Source organism: Oxyura jamaicensis, chromosome 7 (assembly GCF_011077185.1).
Source record: "Oxyura jamaicensis isolate SHBP4307 breed ruddy duck chromosome 7, BPBGC_Ojam_1.0, whole genome shotgun sequence".
NCBI classification, from domain to species: Eukaryota; Metazoa; Chordata; class Aves; order Anseriformes; family Anatidae; genus Oxyura; species Oxyura jamaicensis.
In genome coordinates this window covers 20,353,095-20,375,253 of record NC_048899.1, presented here as the reverse complement: position 1 = coordinate 20,375,253, position 22,159 = coordinate 20,353,095, and the positions used below count along the sequence as shown (strand labels likewise).

Here is a 22,159-nt window from a genome sequence, read left to right as displayed (position 1 = left end):
ATCTTTTTCCCCCCACTCAAAGTTTTTTTTTCCTAAGTTACATTAAAGTCAAGTTTTGAATTTATGGTATACAGTCCTCTCCCACTAAATTATCTAAATCCAGTGCCAAAATACAAGATCTCTGGATTAAATAATAATAATATTAATAATAATTTGTTGTTGTTGTTGAAAAGAAGTCTACACAAAACCAGTTTTCAAGGTCTTTTTTCTTGTATGTAAGAATTTTCCTAATGTGATAAATATGAAAAAAAATAGACACTACCTATACATTGATATAATGGAAACCTCATACTGCATGCAGTTTTCAGTTTTTGCCTCTCATATGAAACTAAACAGATTTTTTTTTAGCCGTCACATGCTAATGACATCTGTTTACATAATGAACAGTAAGTTGGATAACAATGCCTGTAAAAGGACCAGTCCCCAGATTTCACATTTCATCAGTCTCATTCTGTTTTGTTTGTTTGTTTCCCTTTCCTTTTATAACACCAAATCCCAGAAACTCTGAGGAGAGTTACAGCACTTCTGGGTTAGGCTCTTTGCAAACATTACAGAAGCAATCTCCAGGGCAGGGAGCTTATAATTAAACACTCTACTCCTAGAGGGTTTGGGCACACACGCAGTAAGTGGCCCAACTGATGTCAAGCCTGGCAAAGTATTTATTCAGATAAATATAAAAAGCGAGTTCAGTTTCACTGAACTAATTTTAAACCACCCAAACTCACTGTATTTAGAAGCAGGGAAGTTCTGGGCTGACAATGATTCCAGCTTCACAACAGCTTTGCAGATGTGTTTGGGGAGAAGTCAATGACAGAACAGCTTTAGCACAATGCATTGGAGCATAGACACGGGACAGGATGAGGCTCTTCTCTCAGGACCTCCACAGTTTAGAACTTACAAGGCAGGATGTGTCATTTATACCAAAGTTCTTAGTCAAATACCACCATATTTGTCTCCATCCAAGTCTGGCTAGATATAGTACACTGAAAGAAAACATAATCATTCTAGAAAAAGGCTACTGTACCACACAAAAACAGGTGGGGAATGACACCATTAAAAACAGCAGTCTCCTTGTACATGGAGGCCATGGCTTCCTCTCCTGACACATCTGCGCCTTCACTAGTCGCTGGTCACACCAACCAGTCACAGGAAAGCAGGTAGCGTTTGAAGGCGAAAAAAATGTCAGCACCCTGCCATAAATTGGCAACTCCTTCGGTATGTAGGGAAAAGGCCTACCAGATCTGAGGTGATTTGTGTTAACCGGAAGGCAGTTGTTGTCCACCCCTCCGCTTTATAAATCTGCATCTTCTTGATTGCCAGTTTGGGCTATCCTCTTCATAGGACAAAGACTGAGTTGGTCATACAAGTAAAGGACAAGGTGTTCACAATAAAAATTTCCAAATTCTCCTGAAACTGTGGTACATTAATGCCTTAGCTCCCTTTCTCTTTGAGAAGTTTTATTCTGTTGCATAAATCAGACTTTTATTTTAAACTTTATAACAGAAATCCTCCAACATTTTCTCCCTGCCATAGTCCTCAGGTAGCTAAATTCCCCAGTCTGTGAATAGAAACACCGTCAGGAAAAGACATACTGACAGAATTATCAGTCTTTTCCCTAATAGTAGTCTTATCTGTTGGAACAGCATTCTGAACATAGATTTTACTAGTGAAACCAAGGATATTATTTGTAAGTATTCTGTAACAGGTTTATGTGAATACCAACAATACTTGATTTTTCCAATAACGGGATAAATTAGGGAATGCAGCAAACTGCCTTCCACAGCTGACAAGGGTCAAGAGCCACACTCAAAGTGCTGCTCTTTCTCTTGGGCTTTGGAAGGCAAGAAAGGGTCAGTAGAGAAACCTGAAGGTAAATTAATCAGATGCACATTGCAAATCCTGATCTTGACATTCAGTGCTTCTTGGATGATTTTTTAGTTTTCTTCTGAATACTAACTTTAATGACAATATTTGAAATGACATCCCTCTGCACTCTAAGCAGCATTCCTTGAATTTTAGAATTCTGAATCCTGACAGAACCACTGTGGTTGCTAACACATTGCAGAAGACTTATCGCTTTCTTGTAAAATATTTTTCCTCCATTAAAGCACGTGCAGAGCAGGAATTGAAAACAAGAATATCATGAACTGGCAGTAAAAATGCCAGTAAGCAGATTGTTAAATTCTCCCCAATAAAATAAAATAAAATAAAATTTAAAAAATCACTGAGTTTACTCATTTAGGCATGCTTAACTCAAACCTATATAGTCATAGCACCGAGTTTTTTTCAACAATTTTTTTCAACAATTTTTCCAACTCAGAACTACAAACGAAATATCTAGAGCATGGTGAGTTCCCTCCCCACACTTCCTAACAACAAAAGCACACCAGCCTGTTGGAGAGAATTAAAAAAAAAAAAAAAAAAAAAAAAAGCTTGTAGCAAGGCTAAAGGATGAATGGCTAAAGGATGAATGTATATAACTGATAGGTTATATAACTGACAGTTATATAACTGACAGAATGTATATAACTGACAGTCTAGATGTTTTAGACTAATTTAAGGAACATTGATAATGTATTTAGAAGTTCTATCGCAAGTAGTAAGAAAACAGATGAAAAAATGTATTAAATTTGATACATAATTGATGTGAGAGAGAAAAGCATGTTACATGCTTTTAAAATGCTGTTAAAAGCTTGTTGCATGAAACATTGTGGCTTTCAGGGTTCAAGTTGCACACAGTCAACTAAGTTACACTTTTAATAAAAATATTGCACTCCCTACATACAAGAAAATTTTAACAAGTATTCATACTGAATCAACATTAAGTTTTAGATGTATATTAATATGTTTCAGTTGCAGAGTGAGCAGTACGACTACTTAATGTCTTAATAACATGAAAAAATTTTCTTTTATATCTACCTGAAACAAATTTCATTGATTTTTACAGCTCTCATGGTCATATTTAACAACCCAAGTGAGGACAATCTCTGCAACCATTCTGTCCTCATAATAAAGTGTAATCCCCTCTCTCTGCTGGGACAAGAAATTAGAACAGTGCACTAGAAGGGTTCCATCAACAGTTCAAAGAAAGCTGAGTATTTCATTTCTTCTTTTTAATGTTGCATCTGTAAGCTTATTTTATGGGGTACAACATAGCTTAAAGAAGAGAAGTAAACAAAAATGCAAGTTTTATTTTACTTCACAGTTGTACTCCTTACAACTTACCTACTATCTCACCCATAAAAGTGGAAATTTTAGGGGAGGAAAGAGAAAGCTAAGAAAACTGCCAGCAACAGCAACAAAACAAATTAATGATTTGTATGTGTTTTACTCAGCATTGCTTGATGTATGCTTTTCATTGATTCCGAATGTCAGGATTTTAACTCTGTTTCCAGCAGCTCATCACTGTAGGGCTATAAAGTTCTGCTGAACAAGGATTGTTCAAAGTTGATTTAGCTCTGGCTCTTTCTGTTCAGTTACGTGATGTCATGTTCACTCCTTAGAAGAAATCCTCCAGGTTAAAAACTACTTGTATTGTTGTTATCTTCATTGATAACAGTATCTGAAATGTCTTCCTCTCTTCGATTTTTCTGTCTAAAAGCCCCATTATATGTGCTTCTTACTCTGACCTACAGAACTTTTCATAATCATTCCCTGAAAACTTCTTGCTGAGTTTCTTTCACAGTAATTTCCTACAACCTACTGATGCTCTGTGCACATAATTGAAAACTGAACAGTACAATAAGAGTGCATCTGAATGTAAATGTAACAATCTGAAAAAAAAAAATAAATAGTGTTTAGCTCTAGCTTAATTTTTATTTCAAGTGCTTCATAAAAACAGTCTGGAAAGCTGATGCCTCCTATTATTTTTTCCTACTTACTCAGCAGTTCACCAAGAAAGGCTCAAGATTCTGTCTTCAGAGTTTAGCATTATTTTTCTATTAGAAGAAAGAATTTATTTCTGGTACTATTAGTAATGAAATCTCCACTTTCAGGATGAGAAGTGTATCCCAAAGCTGAGAAGATGACAGAAGAAAGCGGTAAAGTTCAGTCTTTGATGCAGACAAAAAGGATTCATTTATATGAGATGCTAAATGCTGTCATCTCCTTCTGACTGTGCTCTTGCGCATCCAGCAGAGACAAAGGACAGAGATGGGTTCTTTGCAGAACACACTGGCCGCAGGTAAAGGCAGGCTGCAATGCCATTTCAAGTAGACAAAAGAAACAGCATTTTTAAGATTGAAAAAAAAAGAAGTAAAACAACAGACCAGAGTTGTTCCAGGCTCCTTGAAATCCTAAAGGCTGAGAGCAAACCTGAACGCTTAAGTCTTCTGAATAACAGCTGTTTTTCCAAGTTGGTGCTTGCCAATCCTGAGGCTACAAACTGGTCCCTTGACTAACGTATCCATATTCTTGCCTCTAGTCTTGACAGTAAGGTTTTATCTTTGTTAAGCTTATTACTTTGGAAAACAGCTCTAGTTTTCTGGCACAGCTAGCAGAAGAGCAAATGATAGTCATGAAAAAAAGTGCACAGCAGCTTCCCTTTCAAAATATCATACTCCTAAAAGTCTTTAAAGTCTTTTTTTTTTTTTTTTTAATTAAAAAAATCAGTACAAAGAAATTGGACCTGCAGTTCAGTGTGGGAAATAATTATCTAAAAGCTTCAACAGAAAGGCAACATGTAATTTGCTCTGATTGAAAACTGCAGACTTTCATATGCATCTGAATTGATTTTTAAAAAAAAAAAAAAAAATCTCAACAGTTGATATCTCCTCCTCAATTCTCCAAACATCCAGAAGAATCACTGCACTTCAGTGGGCAAGTTGTCATGCAGTTGTCCCTTCGTACTTCAGAGAATGCTGTCATTTGATCTTGCTCTCAAAGATTAAAAAAAAAACAAAAAAAAAAAACTTAAAACTGAAATACTCTAAGTCCCACTCCCACAGCTATTTTCTTTCTCTAAAAGAAAGCAGAGAATTTGCTGAAGTCTGTTCATTCCTTTGTTTTGAGGATAGGTTTGAGGCTTTTCAGCCTTGCTGTTCTTCACATTAGTGAAACTCCCTCTTTGAATCCTCAAACATATATACCCAAGAAGTCTGGAAAATTACAGGACAACCAGGAGAACTTGACAGAAGTGTTTTTGAGTATAAGCATCATTGCAGACCCACTTTTATTTAGATTGATTATTTGTTAGATCTTCCAGTACATGAAGCAGTGAAGTTCTGAGGCACATGAGTACAAAATTCTCCTCTTCAGCTGACCTGCTTTGTCTTTGTGAACTTGTGACAATCTGTCTTTCTTAACTTTTTGCAATCATTGCAAGAAGAGACATACAGAAATTTACAGCACTATCCTATTCTACTACTTCCCATAGTATGCACATCTAACATCTCCCACTTCATTGGCTTTCCTATTCCAGGACTTTTTATAGGGCCTATTGCTTACACACAGTAATAATAACTCCAAACCTATTTGTGCCTCTTGGCCATAAGATTTAATTGAAAATAAGATAAGTCTTACTCTAGTGCTCCTACTGTGTTGTGGTGGCACTAAAAACAAACAAGCAACAACAAAAATCCTACTTGACCTTTTCATTAATTTTCTTCTGCTACATAGTATTCTGAGTGGGAAATTCCTATACGTAGGAGAGAGCGAAGGAATACCCCGTTTCCTTCTATGGATGTTCTCCAATCTTCTCATTCTCCCCTTAAATCTTGTGTGGAAGAGACTAAATGATGAATTACATAAGGTGCAAAACACAGGACAAATTAATACTGTCTCTCTTATTTCAGAAGATGGAATCCACATAGAGACCTTTCCTTCTCACTGTATGTTAGCAAGAATGAATCAGATTACATACATGTTGCATGAACTACCTCTAAGATATAAATATCTCACTCCTAATAAAAGCATGACCAACAATGGATTTGCCTTTCTATCTTTAATGTTTTGCTTAATCTGAGTTTTATAGTACCCTTTTGCCACATATAACCTGACTTGTATAGTGAGTTATATAACTTTTCTTGCATGCAGAGTATTTCAAAAAAAATATTCCTTCAGACTTTCAGCAGGCACTTGTTCCTTGACTTTGCCCATCTCTGAGGTCTGTCTTGTTACTAACACTTAGTTACTTTTCCTATTGTTGAAACGCTTTCTTTGTCCTTTCTTATGCACCTCATACTAGCCTTAATGTTTATACCCAACATTTGTGAGTTGCTTAGGCCAGCCTGGGGCATGTCCACACAAATGGTTTGATCTCTCTGCTTCCCTCAGTGAGCTAGAACCCTTATCTCCTTGGTTTCATATCTAGCACCAAGTTTGAAAGCACCAAATCCTTTTCAAATTATTTAATAGTGTCAAAACAGATACCCAAGATTATGCTGTCTTGACTGATCCCAGCATGCAGGACTCTAGGAAACACTAAATCTCCCATGTGCTGTTTCCCTCTCAAATGATTTTTCCTGTCTGTACATACATAGGCCATAGAGCAAGAAAATAATATTCATAATTGCTCCACTAAACCCTTTGTCCTCCTATATGAAGACATATGACAAGTGCTACCAACTAGAGGAGCAGGGATAATTTAAGAAATACAATTCATTAAGACCTGCATTCAAACAAACAAAAAACCCCACATATTTCAGACATAACTGAAGTAGTTTTCTTTCATGAGCCTCAGTGTGAAGCACCCCCCTGGCTTCAATACAGCAGCATAAAACAAAAATCCATCAAGCTGGAAAGAATGTCATATAGCATTTCAGCAGCCATTTGAGAGATACAAAGATTTTGGCATCCTAAGCATTTGTCTCTATAACGAAGCAGCTGACCAAGCACAGTTATCCTTGATCTCTGGAGGTAGAAGGGTGACAATTTCATCAGCTTTGCTTTTAAATGGATGCCACTGCCCCTTGAAAGCTCATTCACCTAAAATAACACTTATGTGATAACAGCATGATCATTAACATACTCATCACAAATTCTTACCAACAAGCGAGCCAGATGCATTTTTTCCATTTCAGAATAACCAGCCAGTTAAAGGGTCATCCAGTCTGGATGAACCATGCCATGAACCTAGGAATTTCACCCAGACACTTAACACAGCAACAGTGTGTTGCCAATACTTGTTCTATTCCCTCGTTCCCCAGATGCTGCTGCTTTCTGTGTTAATGTATTCCTGCCAGGATGCAGCCACAACACTTACAGGTGGCTCCAATTCAGCTCCCCTAGAATGCTGGCTAAGGTGGCAAGGTTGTAAAGCCCTTCCTTATATCTGCATAGAATGAAAGTGGAAATCCATTCCGAAAACAATCAACAAAATCAGTGATTGTTATTTAAACAAGCAACAGGACTTTGGTTGAAATAACATGGGAAGCTCTTTCTGCCCTCTCCCCCTGCAATGTATTCCTAAGGACAATTACAAACTGTCAGATGAACACAAATACACAACAAATGGTACCTTAACGCAGACGGGCAGCAAATTCTTCTGGATCACTTTTCAACCTGACCCGGAGCACTGATGTTGCTTTATGAATTCCAGGTATGGCACTGCAACTACAAACTTCTGACTTGTTTGTACCTAGAAATAGAGAATCAGCAAGAGAAGTCTATATCGGATTTCTCCCTGAGTTTTCCATTTAGAAAGATTAGGTTAACCAGAATAAGCCACTTTGAAAGGACCACATTGTAGATCAAATAGCCCTACAATGACTGTGCTTGAAGCAAGCACTACAAGCAATGTTAAGCAGATGGGGATCTAGTATATTCTCATTTTAACAGACATAATTCTAATAAATAAAATTATGTAAAAGTGATTAAACAGATCTTATAAAAACAGAACCTGAATTTAATACCTTCCTCTTTAGTAATAGGAAGGTCAGATTGTTTTGTTATAGGAGACACTGTGAGTAGACATAAGCATTTTACTAGTTCATTCAAAAGGAAAACACAGGAGAAATAGGTGAGAAACATGGGGATGAAGAAATGAGAAGGATGAGCCTCAGGACAATGTTTTCATGCTCAGCAACATTTGTCATGAATTTTCTGAGTCTTCAATTTAAAACACAATGTGAAGCAAAGGGCCAAAACAAAATTCTCTATTGCCTTGTGGTCATTTAGACACGATCAAACTTCTGGAGGAAAATAAATGCATTGTTGCAAGCTTGTGTACCAGCTAGATATGAATGTAAATAACAGTCAAGGGCATGACAAAGGAAATTCTGATGTTAAGAAGTAATTTGTAGAATAGTTATTTCAACCACAGCAGTGGATTAACTTTGACTTCCCTATGTGTATTTATGGAGAATTTCTGCACACAGATTTAACCATCTTACAGTAAATGCTAAACCGAAGCATGGTCCATGTATAATTAACTCACAACAAAATAAGTTTTATTCCATTATAAGCTTTGATGTTATTTCAAAGGTAGGGGAAAAAAGTGTTTTGTAATTTTGAGTTATTTATTTTGTATATTTTATTGTCTGCAGTTCTTAAAAATAAGGTTTTGTCTCATTTTTATGAGCTTATCTTAGTAAAAAGTAAAAATGACACAACCAAATGCATGTAAATGAAAGTAAACCATGCACGGTGTGCCAAGCTGGTCAAAGACTTCTGCCTGTTAGCTTTATGAGAGAAAATGAAGTTAGCTAGGTAGTGGAGAATAAAAATGAAAAACCAATGCTCTCTGTTTGAGGGCTTTTATTATCTACTGCAACAGTCCACCCAAGAACTTGTCCCAAAAGACACCACGTTCTTTCTGGAAGAGGTTGTGCACCAACAACAGATTCTGCCTTGGGGAGTCTCTGGCCAGTCTTTTGGGGTAAGGAATGCTGGGATGTTGGCTTGGTTGTTTTGGTTTCCATATGCCCACGGATGTAGACAGTAACCTGGCAACTGCAGACTGAGCTCTGTGCCCATTATGCAGGCAGGCAGGTCAAGCAATAGGTTTATACCACAGCAAATAAAAACAGAATGAAAGGGAGAAGAGTATCTTTGAAAAATCTTTGTATGTTTTTTCCTGTATGGATCATAATGTGTACTTTTGGTACAAAATTAATCACTTGAAAAGCAATTATGTTGATTATTTAGACAACCAACTGCATTGACATATGATATCATAATGCAGTCTGACACTAAACATACATAGTATTTTTTTTTTTTTATCTGTTTGACTCATGAGTTATCAATTGAAATTTTTCTCCAAACCTTTTCCTAGTACTTAAGAACAAATTATTTTTTTTGCCGGAGAGTGCTTTGTTTCCTGCTTAAGAGCACTGAAACAGAAGCTGTTACATCCAGCCTTTGCCACTGCTAAGCAGTGTAATGTGAGTACACACACTACAGCCACAGGTATGGCAGAAAGCACACTTTTCCTCCATGCCTCACTAAATAATACATTGGCAAAACAAACACATAAGAGATTCGGTGTCTCGCAACTTCTATCAGGCATGTGTCAATCAGGCTTCATGTTTGTTAGTCAAATGAGACCAGTGAATAAGAGAACATTTAAGTTTGTCTTCCTTTTAACAGGCACACAATGAGTGCAGCAGTGTCACGAGAGGACAACTTGACTGAGAAGAGCCCAGTGGTAAGACAAGCTCCTTACAAATGCACAACTTCATGCAGTTTTTTTGAAAATAGGTTGTTTAGTGCAAAGGCTGATACTGTTCATGTGATAAATGTGTGGGAGGGGGCAAAAGAAAGAAAAAAGAGCATGTATTATTTCTTAAAGTCACATGACTGAATAATACTGTTTTTTCTAATAAGAGAGGACAAGAAACTATGTGGTTTTGTGGGTCAGATGTGCAGAAGGTTAACAGAGAATTAGAGGTCCAATGTGATTTACCTCAAAATACTGGAATCTTGTAGCATTTGCTAGAATAAACATCTCTCCAAACTTATATTTGAGACAAAGTTTTATAATTTAGCTATGAGTATTTGTATCAGTATAAAGGTTCGCATGTTAAAAGACAGCCCAAACTAATTTATTTTCCTCAGAATACAACCAGGATTTTGGAAGTACTTGAAATTTTGTAGTAATCGAGAACTACTCTACCTCTTTTATGTTTGTCTGAGCTACTTTATTAAGAAGCATCTGAAATGTAAATGAAGAAATGCTATAGATACTTGCGGCTCTGCTTACCTGCAGAAGAAAATGCAAGCTCTTCAAATGACAGCATCAGAAGCGTGCAGCTAGCTCTCATATGTGCATTCAGGGAGTCTTCAGAGGAGGAGAGGTCTTCTAGTAATGTGGTCAGTAAATATTAGTCACCAGATAGAGGGAAGAACTAAAGCGGCTTCCATTCCTCCCTCTTGCATCCCCCTGCCTCCCTTCCCAGCATGGCCATAAATTGAGGGCTCGGCTTTTTTTTGTTCTGGACCTTCCTCTGGGTGTTTGGGCTGCAGTTGTTTGGAAAACACATCAGCTTGAATGAGCTACAGCCCCCATGAGCAACATGTTGATCCTTCTCTCATAATGTACATACTTTGTCTGCTCAAACCTTCATTTAAACAAGCTAGCTTTACAAGTGGCCAGCAAAAATTAAGTACAGTCAGCAAAGATGGTAAGAAACGCTAAAGGCCATTGAAGCCCAATTCCAAATCTCTTTGTTTTTTCTTATTCCCCCAGTTTTCTTCTTGCACTTTTGTAAAGGCTAAGAAGGCTCTAGGAAGCCCAGGAAACAATCCAAATTACTGACAGTTTCAGACGTGCAGTTGTCATCCAGTATTTTACTTGAGAATGAATTGCCATCAGCATTCTGCAGTGATTTAAGCAATCATGAACAGGTGGAGAAAGTGTCTTATAGTCAGGTTTAGGCCTAACTTCAAATTATTTGCTGACAAGTGCAGATGTCACAATTAAATTTCTCTTTTGCAAGGAGAAACAAAAATCTCCACACAGTCTCAGTAGAGTCAACTCACAGTAGCCAATTAATCATGCACAGAAAGCAAATATGCCCATTTTCTCTGTAGTCCAACACCCAGGTCCCAACCTAGACAAGTGGAAAAGAAGTTACCATTCTCAGTTAAAAGTAGCTTGAGAGCTGAGGCAAAGTGAGACAAATTTCAGACTACTTTTGAATGACCCCATAACACCTACTCTGTAAACCACTGAAATCAACTAAAGGAGCCAACAGCACCAAAGCATTCTGAAGCACACTTGAAGCAGAATATAGGAGAAGGGAATATCGCATAAATGTACTCACCTGAGTTAGGGAAAGCTTGTTTCCTCATCTAAAGTCAGGCACAGGTGTAGTTTAAACCAGGAGCATTTCTAATGTGCACCTCTGAGTGAGGTTGGACAGTCTTATCGCTGGTGAATTTATCAGTCGTGCTTCATTTTGGGTTAAAATTAGGTCTGTTTAGGATCTTTGATGGAATCAAACAGCCTAGACCAACAGATACATGTGGTTGAGTAAGGAAGGGTGCAACCCTTTGTTTATAGAAAGAGGAGAGCACAGGTGACAGATTGCATCATTCCCAGGGAACTAGGAAGACAGGCTGGTACTGCCAAAAAGCTGAGAGAGAAATGAGTCTTGGGCCGGTTTCTGGTTAGAAGGGAGGGGAAAGCTATGAATCAAGGAACTCTTTCCTATTATGCTCAAAGAAGGGGGATCTTGAATTTCCTTTACAAGTACCCTTGGAGTGCAGATATCTAGTGCTCCTCCAGTGTTTCTTCCTTCTAAGTGAGATACTGCAAAGCACTCAAATTCTGGTTAAATATTTATCTCAAAACAAAGCAAAGCAAGCAAACAAACAAAAAAATCCAAACAACCCAACAATGCAGACTGAAGTTGAATTAAATGCAAGCATGTTAAAGCATGTAACAAGAAGGGAGGTGTTAATGAAGTGAGAGTTTGATGAGCAGTTGAGTTTTACTACTTGTTAATAATTATTTATCCTTATGGTTTTAAATTCATGTTCTCTGTATTCAATCTCATTTTGAAACAGAGATAAAAACTTAGATTAGAGTGTTCGCTACAGAGCACTTTATGCCAGAAACCTTGAAATCGAAACCTGGGAGCTGACTTCAGCAAACAGGTAGCAAATTTCAGCAATTGGTGGAAAATGATGGAATGGCAATTTTCCTTTCCAAATGTGCTGCGAGAAAGATGGAATAAGCCTCAGTGAGAACACAGAAGGTCAACTGATCAGAAAGATTTTATATCAGCACTTAGTAATTTACCTGCTAGAAGAGTTACTTTGCCATTGGAGCACTGTAATGGGATGTGTTTTCACACTGTAGAAGTGCTTTGGTTCTCACAGCTAGTATAGTAGCCCTTCTATCTCGTAGCTGTGCATCAAAATGCTGTGCCTTGCTCTACAATACCGACAGCTGCATCAAATCTGAAAGAAACCAGCAGTCACCTGTCACAACACCTTTCAGTGCAGCACACACTGATTACTAGGCACTGATTCATTAGCCCCCACTTTGTTTGAAATTCTTCCTAATTGTGTGCTTTTCCATTCTTGAAAGACAGCAATTCTGCTGGCAACCTTAAGGATAAAGTACCTGAACAACACACTTAATTCACTCTTTAATTAACTTACTCATCCTTTATGAACACAGTGCCCCCTTTCATTGACTCTTATTGTAATATCCCTTCCTTAATTAAATTTTAATGGATATAATTTTAAAAGTGCAGCTTTTAGACATGAGGTAAACCCAATGGTATTCTAAGATCTCTGAAAAAAAACATGTCATTCTTTTAGCCATTTTGCACAGCAAGCCATTCTTAACAGAATTATAATGGAATATGATAATGTTGAAATAAAGAACTTTTTTTTTTTTTCCATGGAAAAAATAAACAAAAATATTGATTGTACTTGCAATAATAATACAGTTTTCTTATAACACTGAAGGCTGCAATAAGTGTGAGTTAAACTATGTTTTTATAAGATGGAAAACTGTTCAGTGTTTGGGAGTGGTGGCTGACAAATCCAAATATTTCACAGGGATGTATGTATTGATACTGATTCGTACTGTGACTTCCATGTACTTTGATATTGGGCCCAGTGTCCAAGACCTTTTAAACCTCTACTATACCTATTACAATAGCTATAGGTTAATTTTTACTATAACTGTATTTCAGAAATGGCCCTTCTGGATTATTTTCTCAGCTGTATGAAAGGACATGTTATAAATTAGTTTCAATAACAACAAAAACCAAGAATACATGCTTTGCAGAAGTAAAAAGAGCTGCAACTCTGCATAAATACAAATAATTTCAACAACATATTTTATAGGTATTGCTAATAACCAATAAATAAAAAAATACCCACATGCAATTGCCATGATGAGATCTGCTCAGAGACCATACATTGCCTCAATGGAAGGATCCACGTCTGCTGCTGCCAGTTTGGATGGATACAAGAGTAGATAGTATTTTTGCTTTGTCCAGGCCCACATTGTACCCAGAATTACAGCTTATCTCTTAGTCTATGGACGGTCTATACTATACTTCAAACTTGCTGCCTGCCTCAAGATTACTTACAACATAGAAAAAAAAAAAAAAAAAAAGCATAAAACTTCCAGAGTCACTGTTTTCCAAAATAAAATATCAACCTCAGTCATTTTAGAATTTTCCCAAGCAATACACTAAATATGCAGTGTATTAAATCAAACTTGCCCCACAAAAACAGGACGCTGCTTGTCAGTTAAACTGATGAAGTTAAAAGAATAGACTCAGTTTATCCCCTTCTTTCAGATATTGCTCTCATGACCTGCAATATGCATTTCTTATCCTACAACCCTCCAAATTCAGTGCCCTAAATGAGACATTAGTCCCTTTTCCTCTTAACACATTTCACAGAATCACAGAATAGTCTAGGTTGGAAGAGACCTCCAAGATCACCGAGTCCAACCTCTGACCTAACACTAACAAGTCCTCCACTAAACCATATCCCTAAGCTCTACATCTAAACGTCTTTTAAAGACCTCCAGGGATGGTGACTCAACCACTTCCCTGGGCAGCCTATTCCAGTGACTACCAACCCGTTCAGTAAAGAAGTTCTTCCTAATATCCAACCTAAACCTCCCCTGGCGCAACTTTAGCCCATTCCCCCTCGTCCTGTCACCAGGCACGTGGGAGAATAGACCAACCCCCACCTCGCTACAGCCTCCCTTCAGGTACCTGTAGAGTGCAATAAGGTCACCCCTGAGCCTCCTCTTCTCCAGGCTCAACAGTCCCAGCTCCCTCAGCCGCTCCTCGTAAGACCTGTTCTCCAGACCCTTCACCAGCTTCGTTGCCCTTCTCTGGACTTGCTCGAGCACCTCCATGTCCTTCTTGTAGCGAGGGGCCCAAAACTGAACGCAGTACTCGAGGTGCGGCCTCACCAGAGCCGAGTACAGGGGGACAATCACTTCCCTGGACCTGCTGGACACTTCCCTGTCCTCCACTCTATGCAGCTAAATTTGTAGTATTTGTCAAAATGCAAGGTCACAGCGGCCAGTGCCTCTAAAATTTCTAGCTGTACACAAAGCGGAGAATTAGAGTTTGCTAATATAAATAGCTAACACATGAATATAGACACCTTCTCAACTGAATCTGCTCCAGGTTGATTTACTAGTGCTAGATTATTTCAGTCTGGAATGTGCAGAAAGATGGATAAATGATTAATCAGTCTATGGCTTACTCATTAAAGTACTGATGATCAGTTCTTTTGCATGAGCTAGCACCACATTACAAATGAATTTAGGCACAAATCTTGTATTTTGTTCTCAGGATAAGTCCAGATAGTGACAGTTCACAGATGAACAAATATGATCGTTCCATCGAATCATGTTCTTGTAAGTCAGCAATTCCTGCTATTCCAAGGAATTTCTTCTTCTTAAAAAGCAAGCAAACAAACAAACAACAAAGAGGAGTTCACAGTTTCTGCAAAATTCATTTGGCTAGGAAAGGACAATCCAAGGGTCTTAAATATATGTCACTGCACAAATCCTTACCATTGGTAGTTGGACATCCAGCTATGTACCCAGCAGCTCTCACACCGAGACCATCCCAGCATCTTTCTTTCACTTTTTCTTACAAGTCACACTCAAGTCATTCAGTAGGTACATCTCATTTGATATCTGTGTGTCCAGGTGAGTGGAAGTAGGTATAATGGCATCCTGGCACTCATCCACAGATCTGTATTTGGGAATGAGATTCCAGTTAGTGAAAACACACCGCAGTGTCTCTGACCCCACATACCTGTTGCATTGGCAGGGCATACTGGAGCTGCCTGACCTGACCCTGCAGAAGGGCTCTGTGAAGCTCCTCAAGGAGAGATGGGAGTCTGCCAGTGCTCTGAGACCCAGCCTGGTGCTCCGACACCTGCCAGCCCCATGGTCCATGGCACCAGAGAAAAGCAGCCGCAGCAGCACCATGGAGAAAGTCCTGGCAGACAGCGGGAGGGTGGATGTGTTCAAGGAGGAGCCCCTGGGTGACCCTCACTGGATCGAGCCCTTCCCCGTCACTGTGAAGGAACTGCAGAGCCGCTTTGAGACCCTGGGTGGCAGGAAGGTGAGTGCCTGGGCCAGGGGAGAGAGCTCAAGGGAATGGAGATGGGCCCTGAGGGTGCAAGGCAGTTTCCTGAGCCTTACATGGCCCCTCTCCTCTGCCCCACTGGGGATGGGCAATGCTGGTGGTGGTGCTGGTGGACAGTGGCCCCTGCCACCCTGAAGCAGGTAGTTCAGTTTCCTGATGAATGAAAGGAATTGAAGGCTTGGATTTTCTACAACAAAACGAAGTTCTGCAGTTGAAAATGATTGCTGCAATATTACTGAGGACTTTATGATTCTATTGCTTTTGGAAACATGAGAAAAGCATTTGCAACTATGCCAAATAACCTTGTTTTGCAAGTAAAACAGAATGATTAGTAAAGTTTCCTTCCCATGAAAGTTTTTGTTGTTATTGTTGTTGTTTTTATATATATAATACCGGCTTGTGACTGCACTATTTTAATTACTTCAGTATTATTAAGAGACACCCATCAAAAACAGTCTCCAAAGAATCTTGCTTTCTTGCTGGTACACGTATATGCACTTTACTAATAATACATAGTACAGATGCTTGGGATTTGTGTCTGTGAGATAGGCCAGTGGTATCATTTTTTTAAAATTGTACATCTACCATCTTGTCATAGAGTTCTAATATTTGTTAGAAGTCCAGATCTGAAGTGGAGTAGTAGCAAGCTTAGTGATAATACCTGCAGACTTTTCAATTTGACTTCACTGCACCTTTTTCACCAATATGACTAAACTGGATTTGCTCATTACAAGAATTTCCTCTTTTGATACAAACTTTGTGTTTTACCACTTTATAACTGCTGCAGGATAACTCTGGCAGTCCATATAATCACTAATTCTATGACTTACCCATTTAATTTTAATGCCTAAGGTGATTTGAACATGGCTTTCTGGTCCAGAAATTGGAATTCAGAGTAATGTATGCTGACCACAGTATAATTCATACTCAAAAATCTTCTATTAAAAGATATTAGAAAGCTTTTTTATGTGAATAGTAAAATAGAAATTCACGTGATTCATGAAAAATCTTTTAACTGGTGGTGTTAGTTACATAATACAGTAAGTAGCAAGTACCAATAAAATAAAGTTTAAAACTTAATGGGATTATTGAACACCTGTAAAGCTTTAAAAATGTGAAACAGTCATAGACTCCTTTGAAGTTACATATTCAAATGATTTTTAAGGTGGAGACCATTTTGGTTGATCTGAGTCATTTTTTAATAGCAAAATAAACTTCTGTTTCCTATGAAGAAAAAAAATTCAGTATGTAGACATTACCATTCTTGTGGGAGCAAACTGTTTTTTTTTTAAAAAAAAAAACCTTATTCTTTATAACCTCTTACTTAGAAAAGTAACAGAACTTATTCCCAGTCACAGAGCTTTTGGGGGACTGATTTGCTCTGTATTGCACCAATTAAGGATTGTTTTGTTATTTATTTTTTTCAAAGTTAGCCACTACTCCCCCTGCCAATGTTTTGAATTCACGTGCAACTTAGAACCTTACCATTATTATTTCATTCATATGCTTTATAAAAATTATTTCCAAGCATATAAGAACACCTTCTTGCTATGTGCTCCTCCAAGTGAAAATTTACCCTTCCTAATACAAAAGGGAAACAAAGGTTCAGTACAAGGAAGTATGAGGAAAATACAAAATACACATGCTTAAATAATATTCTTACATTTCAGTTTGTTTCGTAAGAGGAATATCACCTGGGTGTTATGTGTATTATTTCACAGGCTGTTAACAAGAAGTATCTTTTCCCCTAAGTTAAATAAGATTAAGTAAAAAATAAAATAAAATAAAATTAAAAAATAAAAATAATAATAAAAAATTCCATTATATCAAGTTAAAGAACATTTATATAAATCACATTCATGTTATTATGTCTTTAGTATGAAGGACAGCATGACTTCTTTCAACTTATTTTAATACTTCATTACTTTACCGGATACTGCATTTGTTCTTAAAATAAACCTCTGATGTAGTTATCTACTTAGTTTTCCTTTGACTTTAATGTGCATCAAGCTGCTTCAAATAGAAATAAGGACATGAAAAAAAAAAAAAAAAAAAAAAAAAAAAAAAACGAACTAATGATGAAAGGATAGTTAATAAAATAGATATTGATATTGAAATAAAATTATTGGCAATCCCCCTAAGTTGTAATATTTTTTTTCACACTGAATCAAATCACTAAATTACAAATAGCTAATTACAAGTAGATTTCAGAAACTTTGGATTAAAATTTGTCTGTATTTGCAGAGCAGTTTGAATTTTCAGTTATGTGTTTTGTGGTTTGAAAAATATTTACAAAATCACAAGTGCATTTCAAAAAAAATTAGTTTGCACTATAGTATTGAGATTTCCAATTAGTATATTTAATTGTGAGATCTGGGGAAAAGTCTTTGTCCTTTTATGTATAGTTAAATGCAGGGAGAATTATTAGTTCCAACAGCCCCAACTTACATATATTGATGGAGAGTAGACTGAAAGCTTGATAGGAAAGCAAAGCTAGGAAAACTGTAATTAGTGGAAACATAATTACAGGTAACTATTAAATAATAAGGCCTAACATTATTAATACACTTTTTTCCAACTCATTTGCAGGTTTAAATATAAGTTTTATGCTACATATGTTTTCCCTATATTACTTCTAGTAGTTTAAAATCGATGGAGTGTTTGTCACATTAACCCAAGGGAATTATTTGCTATCATTTCCCTGCTGTTTGGTAGTATTTATTTTGGGATGTCAGAGATTTTCCTTACTACCTCAAGGAGCTAGGAAGAAGCAAAATAACAATCTACATATATATAGATAGATACACATATATGTAGATGTTATGTACATGCCAAATGTTATATATGTATATACACAAGTATATTTATTAATATTGTACAGCATTTTTCTTTCACCTTTATTTTGCCTAAGCTCATCTGAATATGCCAGTGTATGGGAAGAGTAATCTTCTTAAAAGTTACTGTGTCTACCATGTGAAGTAAATGAAAATTTTAGAGCCTAGTGATAAAGGCTTCAAAAGTTTAAACTACAAAGTTGAAAAAATAAGGGGTTAACTAAAACTATTATTTAACCTTTTTCACCAGTACAGTTGTATATAGTCTTAGTGTTTCCCTTAGGAAGCAAAATATTAACATCTGAGTGTTAATAGTGTAGTTGTGAATCAGTTAACTGTGACCTAAAGTCAAAAACAGAATCTTTTCTGCATCCATTGCCATAAGTCTAAGCCGAATAACATTTATATGTTATATGTTTATATGGTCCATGTGGAGCCTGATCTGCAGTGTGGGTCTGTACTCATAGTATCTGCTTCTGGGGCTATGTCCCATGGGCAAAGTAGATGTACTTTACTCAGCTGAGGCTTCTGCAAGTGTAAAAATGTGGCTCAAAAGAATAAGTAAAAACTTTTCATCTGATAATTTTAAAGAAACATGATAGGAAAGGCTTGGCAATCATAGAATCTTCTAAGTACTTTTGAACAAGGGACTCTGACTGGCATGCCATGTCACTAATTAGAGACTACTTTCTAAAAACAGTATCTATTCTCTGTAGAAAAGAATATACCTGAAAAATAATTCTGCTAGAGAAGCCAGTAAGGAACATATCTAGTTTTATACGACAAAGAAGAGTTGAGGACATGCAGCATTGCATTAAAAAGCAGCAAGCTTAAGAATAAAATATCCACGTGATAAGTTTGCACTATTTTATTTTATCACTAATGGGGCCTGTTACAAATAAAATGATCTTATCCAAGCTGATAAAACATGAAGCTGCTTAAGAAAATCAGAGTAAACTGTGGAAAGAGTTTACTTTCATCTCCACCAAAATTAGTGGAGATACATTTTGAATATACTTCTATCAAGTAATCATTGATATAAGAAAAAAACTGATATCACAATATAATGCAAGGCTATGCACAGGTTTTAGCAAACTGATTGCTTAAGAGTTGATATATCTCAGCCATTTCCATGGGCAGAAGGAGTGAGGGACAGGGAATTAGCTGCTGATGTTTTTTTCCTCGTGTTTTTGTAGTGACCACCCAGAAGCAACAGGGCAGGTTAGAACAGAGAAATGGCAATATATAAAACAAAGTCAAGGCCATAGAAATCAGGGTGGATTTTTTAAAATTTAAAGAAAATATCTTTTAAGGCTCTGTGCCAGCTAAGTTTAATAAAGTTACCTTATGCATAAATGAATGTGCTCATTAGCCTTATGCTCAGAAAAAGACTGCCAACTGTCGTAACCATGTTTAAATAGACTCTCTTGACTAATCATATGTTCAAGACCAGGACCCATATTATGACATTTTTCTGAGTTAAAATATATTTTTATTCTAAGAAGGCAAATCTCCCTCATTAAAAATTCTAAAATTTCCCATTCAGGTTTCATTTCCATAGCAGTGCTGTTACTTGTATATGAAAAAAATCAATAAAGATCAGGGCAATTAGGTAATCTTAAATCATTGAGTGACTTCTATACTATTAAATCAGATATAGAAAAAAAATATCAGATGGTTCAAAAGAAAAAGATATTATAGGCCAGCTGCAAATGTACCTAGCGTTTTGGCAGATTTTTCTTCCTGATGGCTACATGTAAATCCTAATTATTTGAGTGGAATTAACACTTCATATTGACATAAGTGAATACATAAAAGAGTTAATAGAGTGACAGACTAAGTTTAATAATTTCAAAGCTAAATCACTTGGTCAAGTCAAATTGAATATAATCAACCCTTTCCAGTTTATCCAGCTGGAACCTGGATGCATTTCCTTCTTAGGACTATTAATGAGTTAGTCTGTTAGTGGAGCCTTTGAAAGAAAGCATATGGCATCAGGCCTGCCCACATCTTTCCATTATTTAGAAGTAAACTGATGTCCCATTCTGATCAAATGAAAAGTATGTTCTCCTTTTCTGTAGAAAAAAACTGTTTCTTATGAAGTGCTAATATATTAAAGCATCAGTTTACTGTGCTGACTTATCATTCCCATGCAAAAACTACTTTACTTCATTAGCACTCAAAAGCATTGGAATGTTAATGTAACTAAGGCTTGTGTTTGCTGAAAAGTAATATATATATTTTTTCTTAAAATATGTTAAGAAAAATCCAAACTAAGAAAGTACTTTCATGCTTACTTTTTAGAGAAACATATTCAAAGAACTTATTAAAACCATTCATTTAAATAATCTGGTATATGTTCATTAAACTGTGTCCTTTGCAGAAAACATATGAGCTGCTGCCAGAAAGTAAATGAAGGGAACAGATGTCTAATGTAAAAGGTTAGACCTTCATTAAAATTGTTTAAACAAGCAGCATCTTCTTTCCTCCATGAAACACTTATATTAACTTAGCAAAGACATGTAACATTGAAAATAATTGAAAACCCACTACAAGTGTAGGTCAGATTTGTACCCTGTTAGCAATACCATCATTTTTATTTTTGTTATGGATGAGTAAAAATGAATAGTAAGGAATGCATAGGATGGCTAAATAGCTACCCTTGCTGAAAAGCTTGGCCTTGAAAGGAGTGCTGTATGGTCAACCTTGTGGATTTGGGTTTAATTTATTTCTTAGCTCATTCTTTTTAAGACATAATGCATTCCTTCCCTTTGTTTTCATAACATTTTGTCTAGTGCCAAAAGATTCCTCATCAAGGAAAGTACACACTGTCTAGGGGACTAGAATTGTAGATCATGAAGGATAGGTATTTTCTAAAATTTCACATTCTTTTGAAAAACTTTTTTTCTGTACTTTTACAATAAATGTGTTGGCTCTTTACAGGTATCTTAGAGGCCATCTGAACAAACAATCTGGCTCTGTTTATTGTCAATTAACTCATCTTTGATCTGGTTTAGCTTTTTACAGTTTGGAAGATGCACTGAATTTTAGCCTTAGACATGCTGACAGAACTGTCACTGATCTCTACAATCTTCTACACCAAGGAGAGCAGCTGTTCTGATGTTGGGAATGGGATTATTGTTTACAAAGTATCCCATGAACTAATACAGTATTATATATATATTTACTTATTTATATATATACAAAATAAATATGATGTTCTTCTATAAAGTATTATGCTTAATCTGCAGTGATTAGTATTCCATTGCAATGTATCACCTGCAGTTCTTTAGTTCTTTTGAGCTATTTTCTTCGCTGATTTCACTGTTATATATTAATTGTGTATACAGACAGAAATGACTATTTTCTGGAAAGTGTACCTGCCTTCCTCAAGGTGTTGAGGACTTGAAATCAGCACAAGTGATACACATGTGACAACTCAATATTTGAAACCTTGTTCTTCATGCCCATCTAACTCCAGTATCCCTCATCACTGATTCATCTAGTTGTCTAAATATCAGCTATGCTTAGGCCAGATATTTGAATGTTTTCCAAATAAAAAGCTTCTAACACACCCTTGAGAACTCTCTCATTCTTCTGCCCTAAGTACAGCTTTACCATTTTATGTGATTTAGTTAGAGATGTGTAACAATTTGTAATATGATCTTACCTTAAAAGGGTAGAATCACATCATCTATTTGTCCTCACAGCGAGATGTTATTGAGTTACTGCAAAATGAAGTTTGCTACCAAAAAATAAATAAAAATAAAAATACACAAAGTAAGACCGATCAGTTGG

The 22,159-nt window shown here is 36.6% G+C and overlaps 1 protein-coding gene across 2 annotated transcripts in view; it reads left to right on the top strand.

Moving 5' to 3' along the window:
- The window catches only part of XIRP2 (xin actin binding repeat containing 2), a 201,652-nt gene that overhangs the window by 135,669 nt on the left and 43,824 nt on the right, over window positions 1-22,159 (top strand). For both annotated transcript variants that reach the window (XM_035331349.1, XM_035331350.1), the window contains exons 4-5: window positions 9,526-9,583; window positions 15,207-15,503. In XM_035331349.1, coding sequence (XP_035187240.1) covers window positions 9,526-9,583; window positions 15,207-15,503 — 355 coding nt within the window. The remainder of the gene's footprint in view (window positions 1-9,525; window positions 9,584-15,206; window positions 15,504-22,159) is intronic.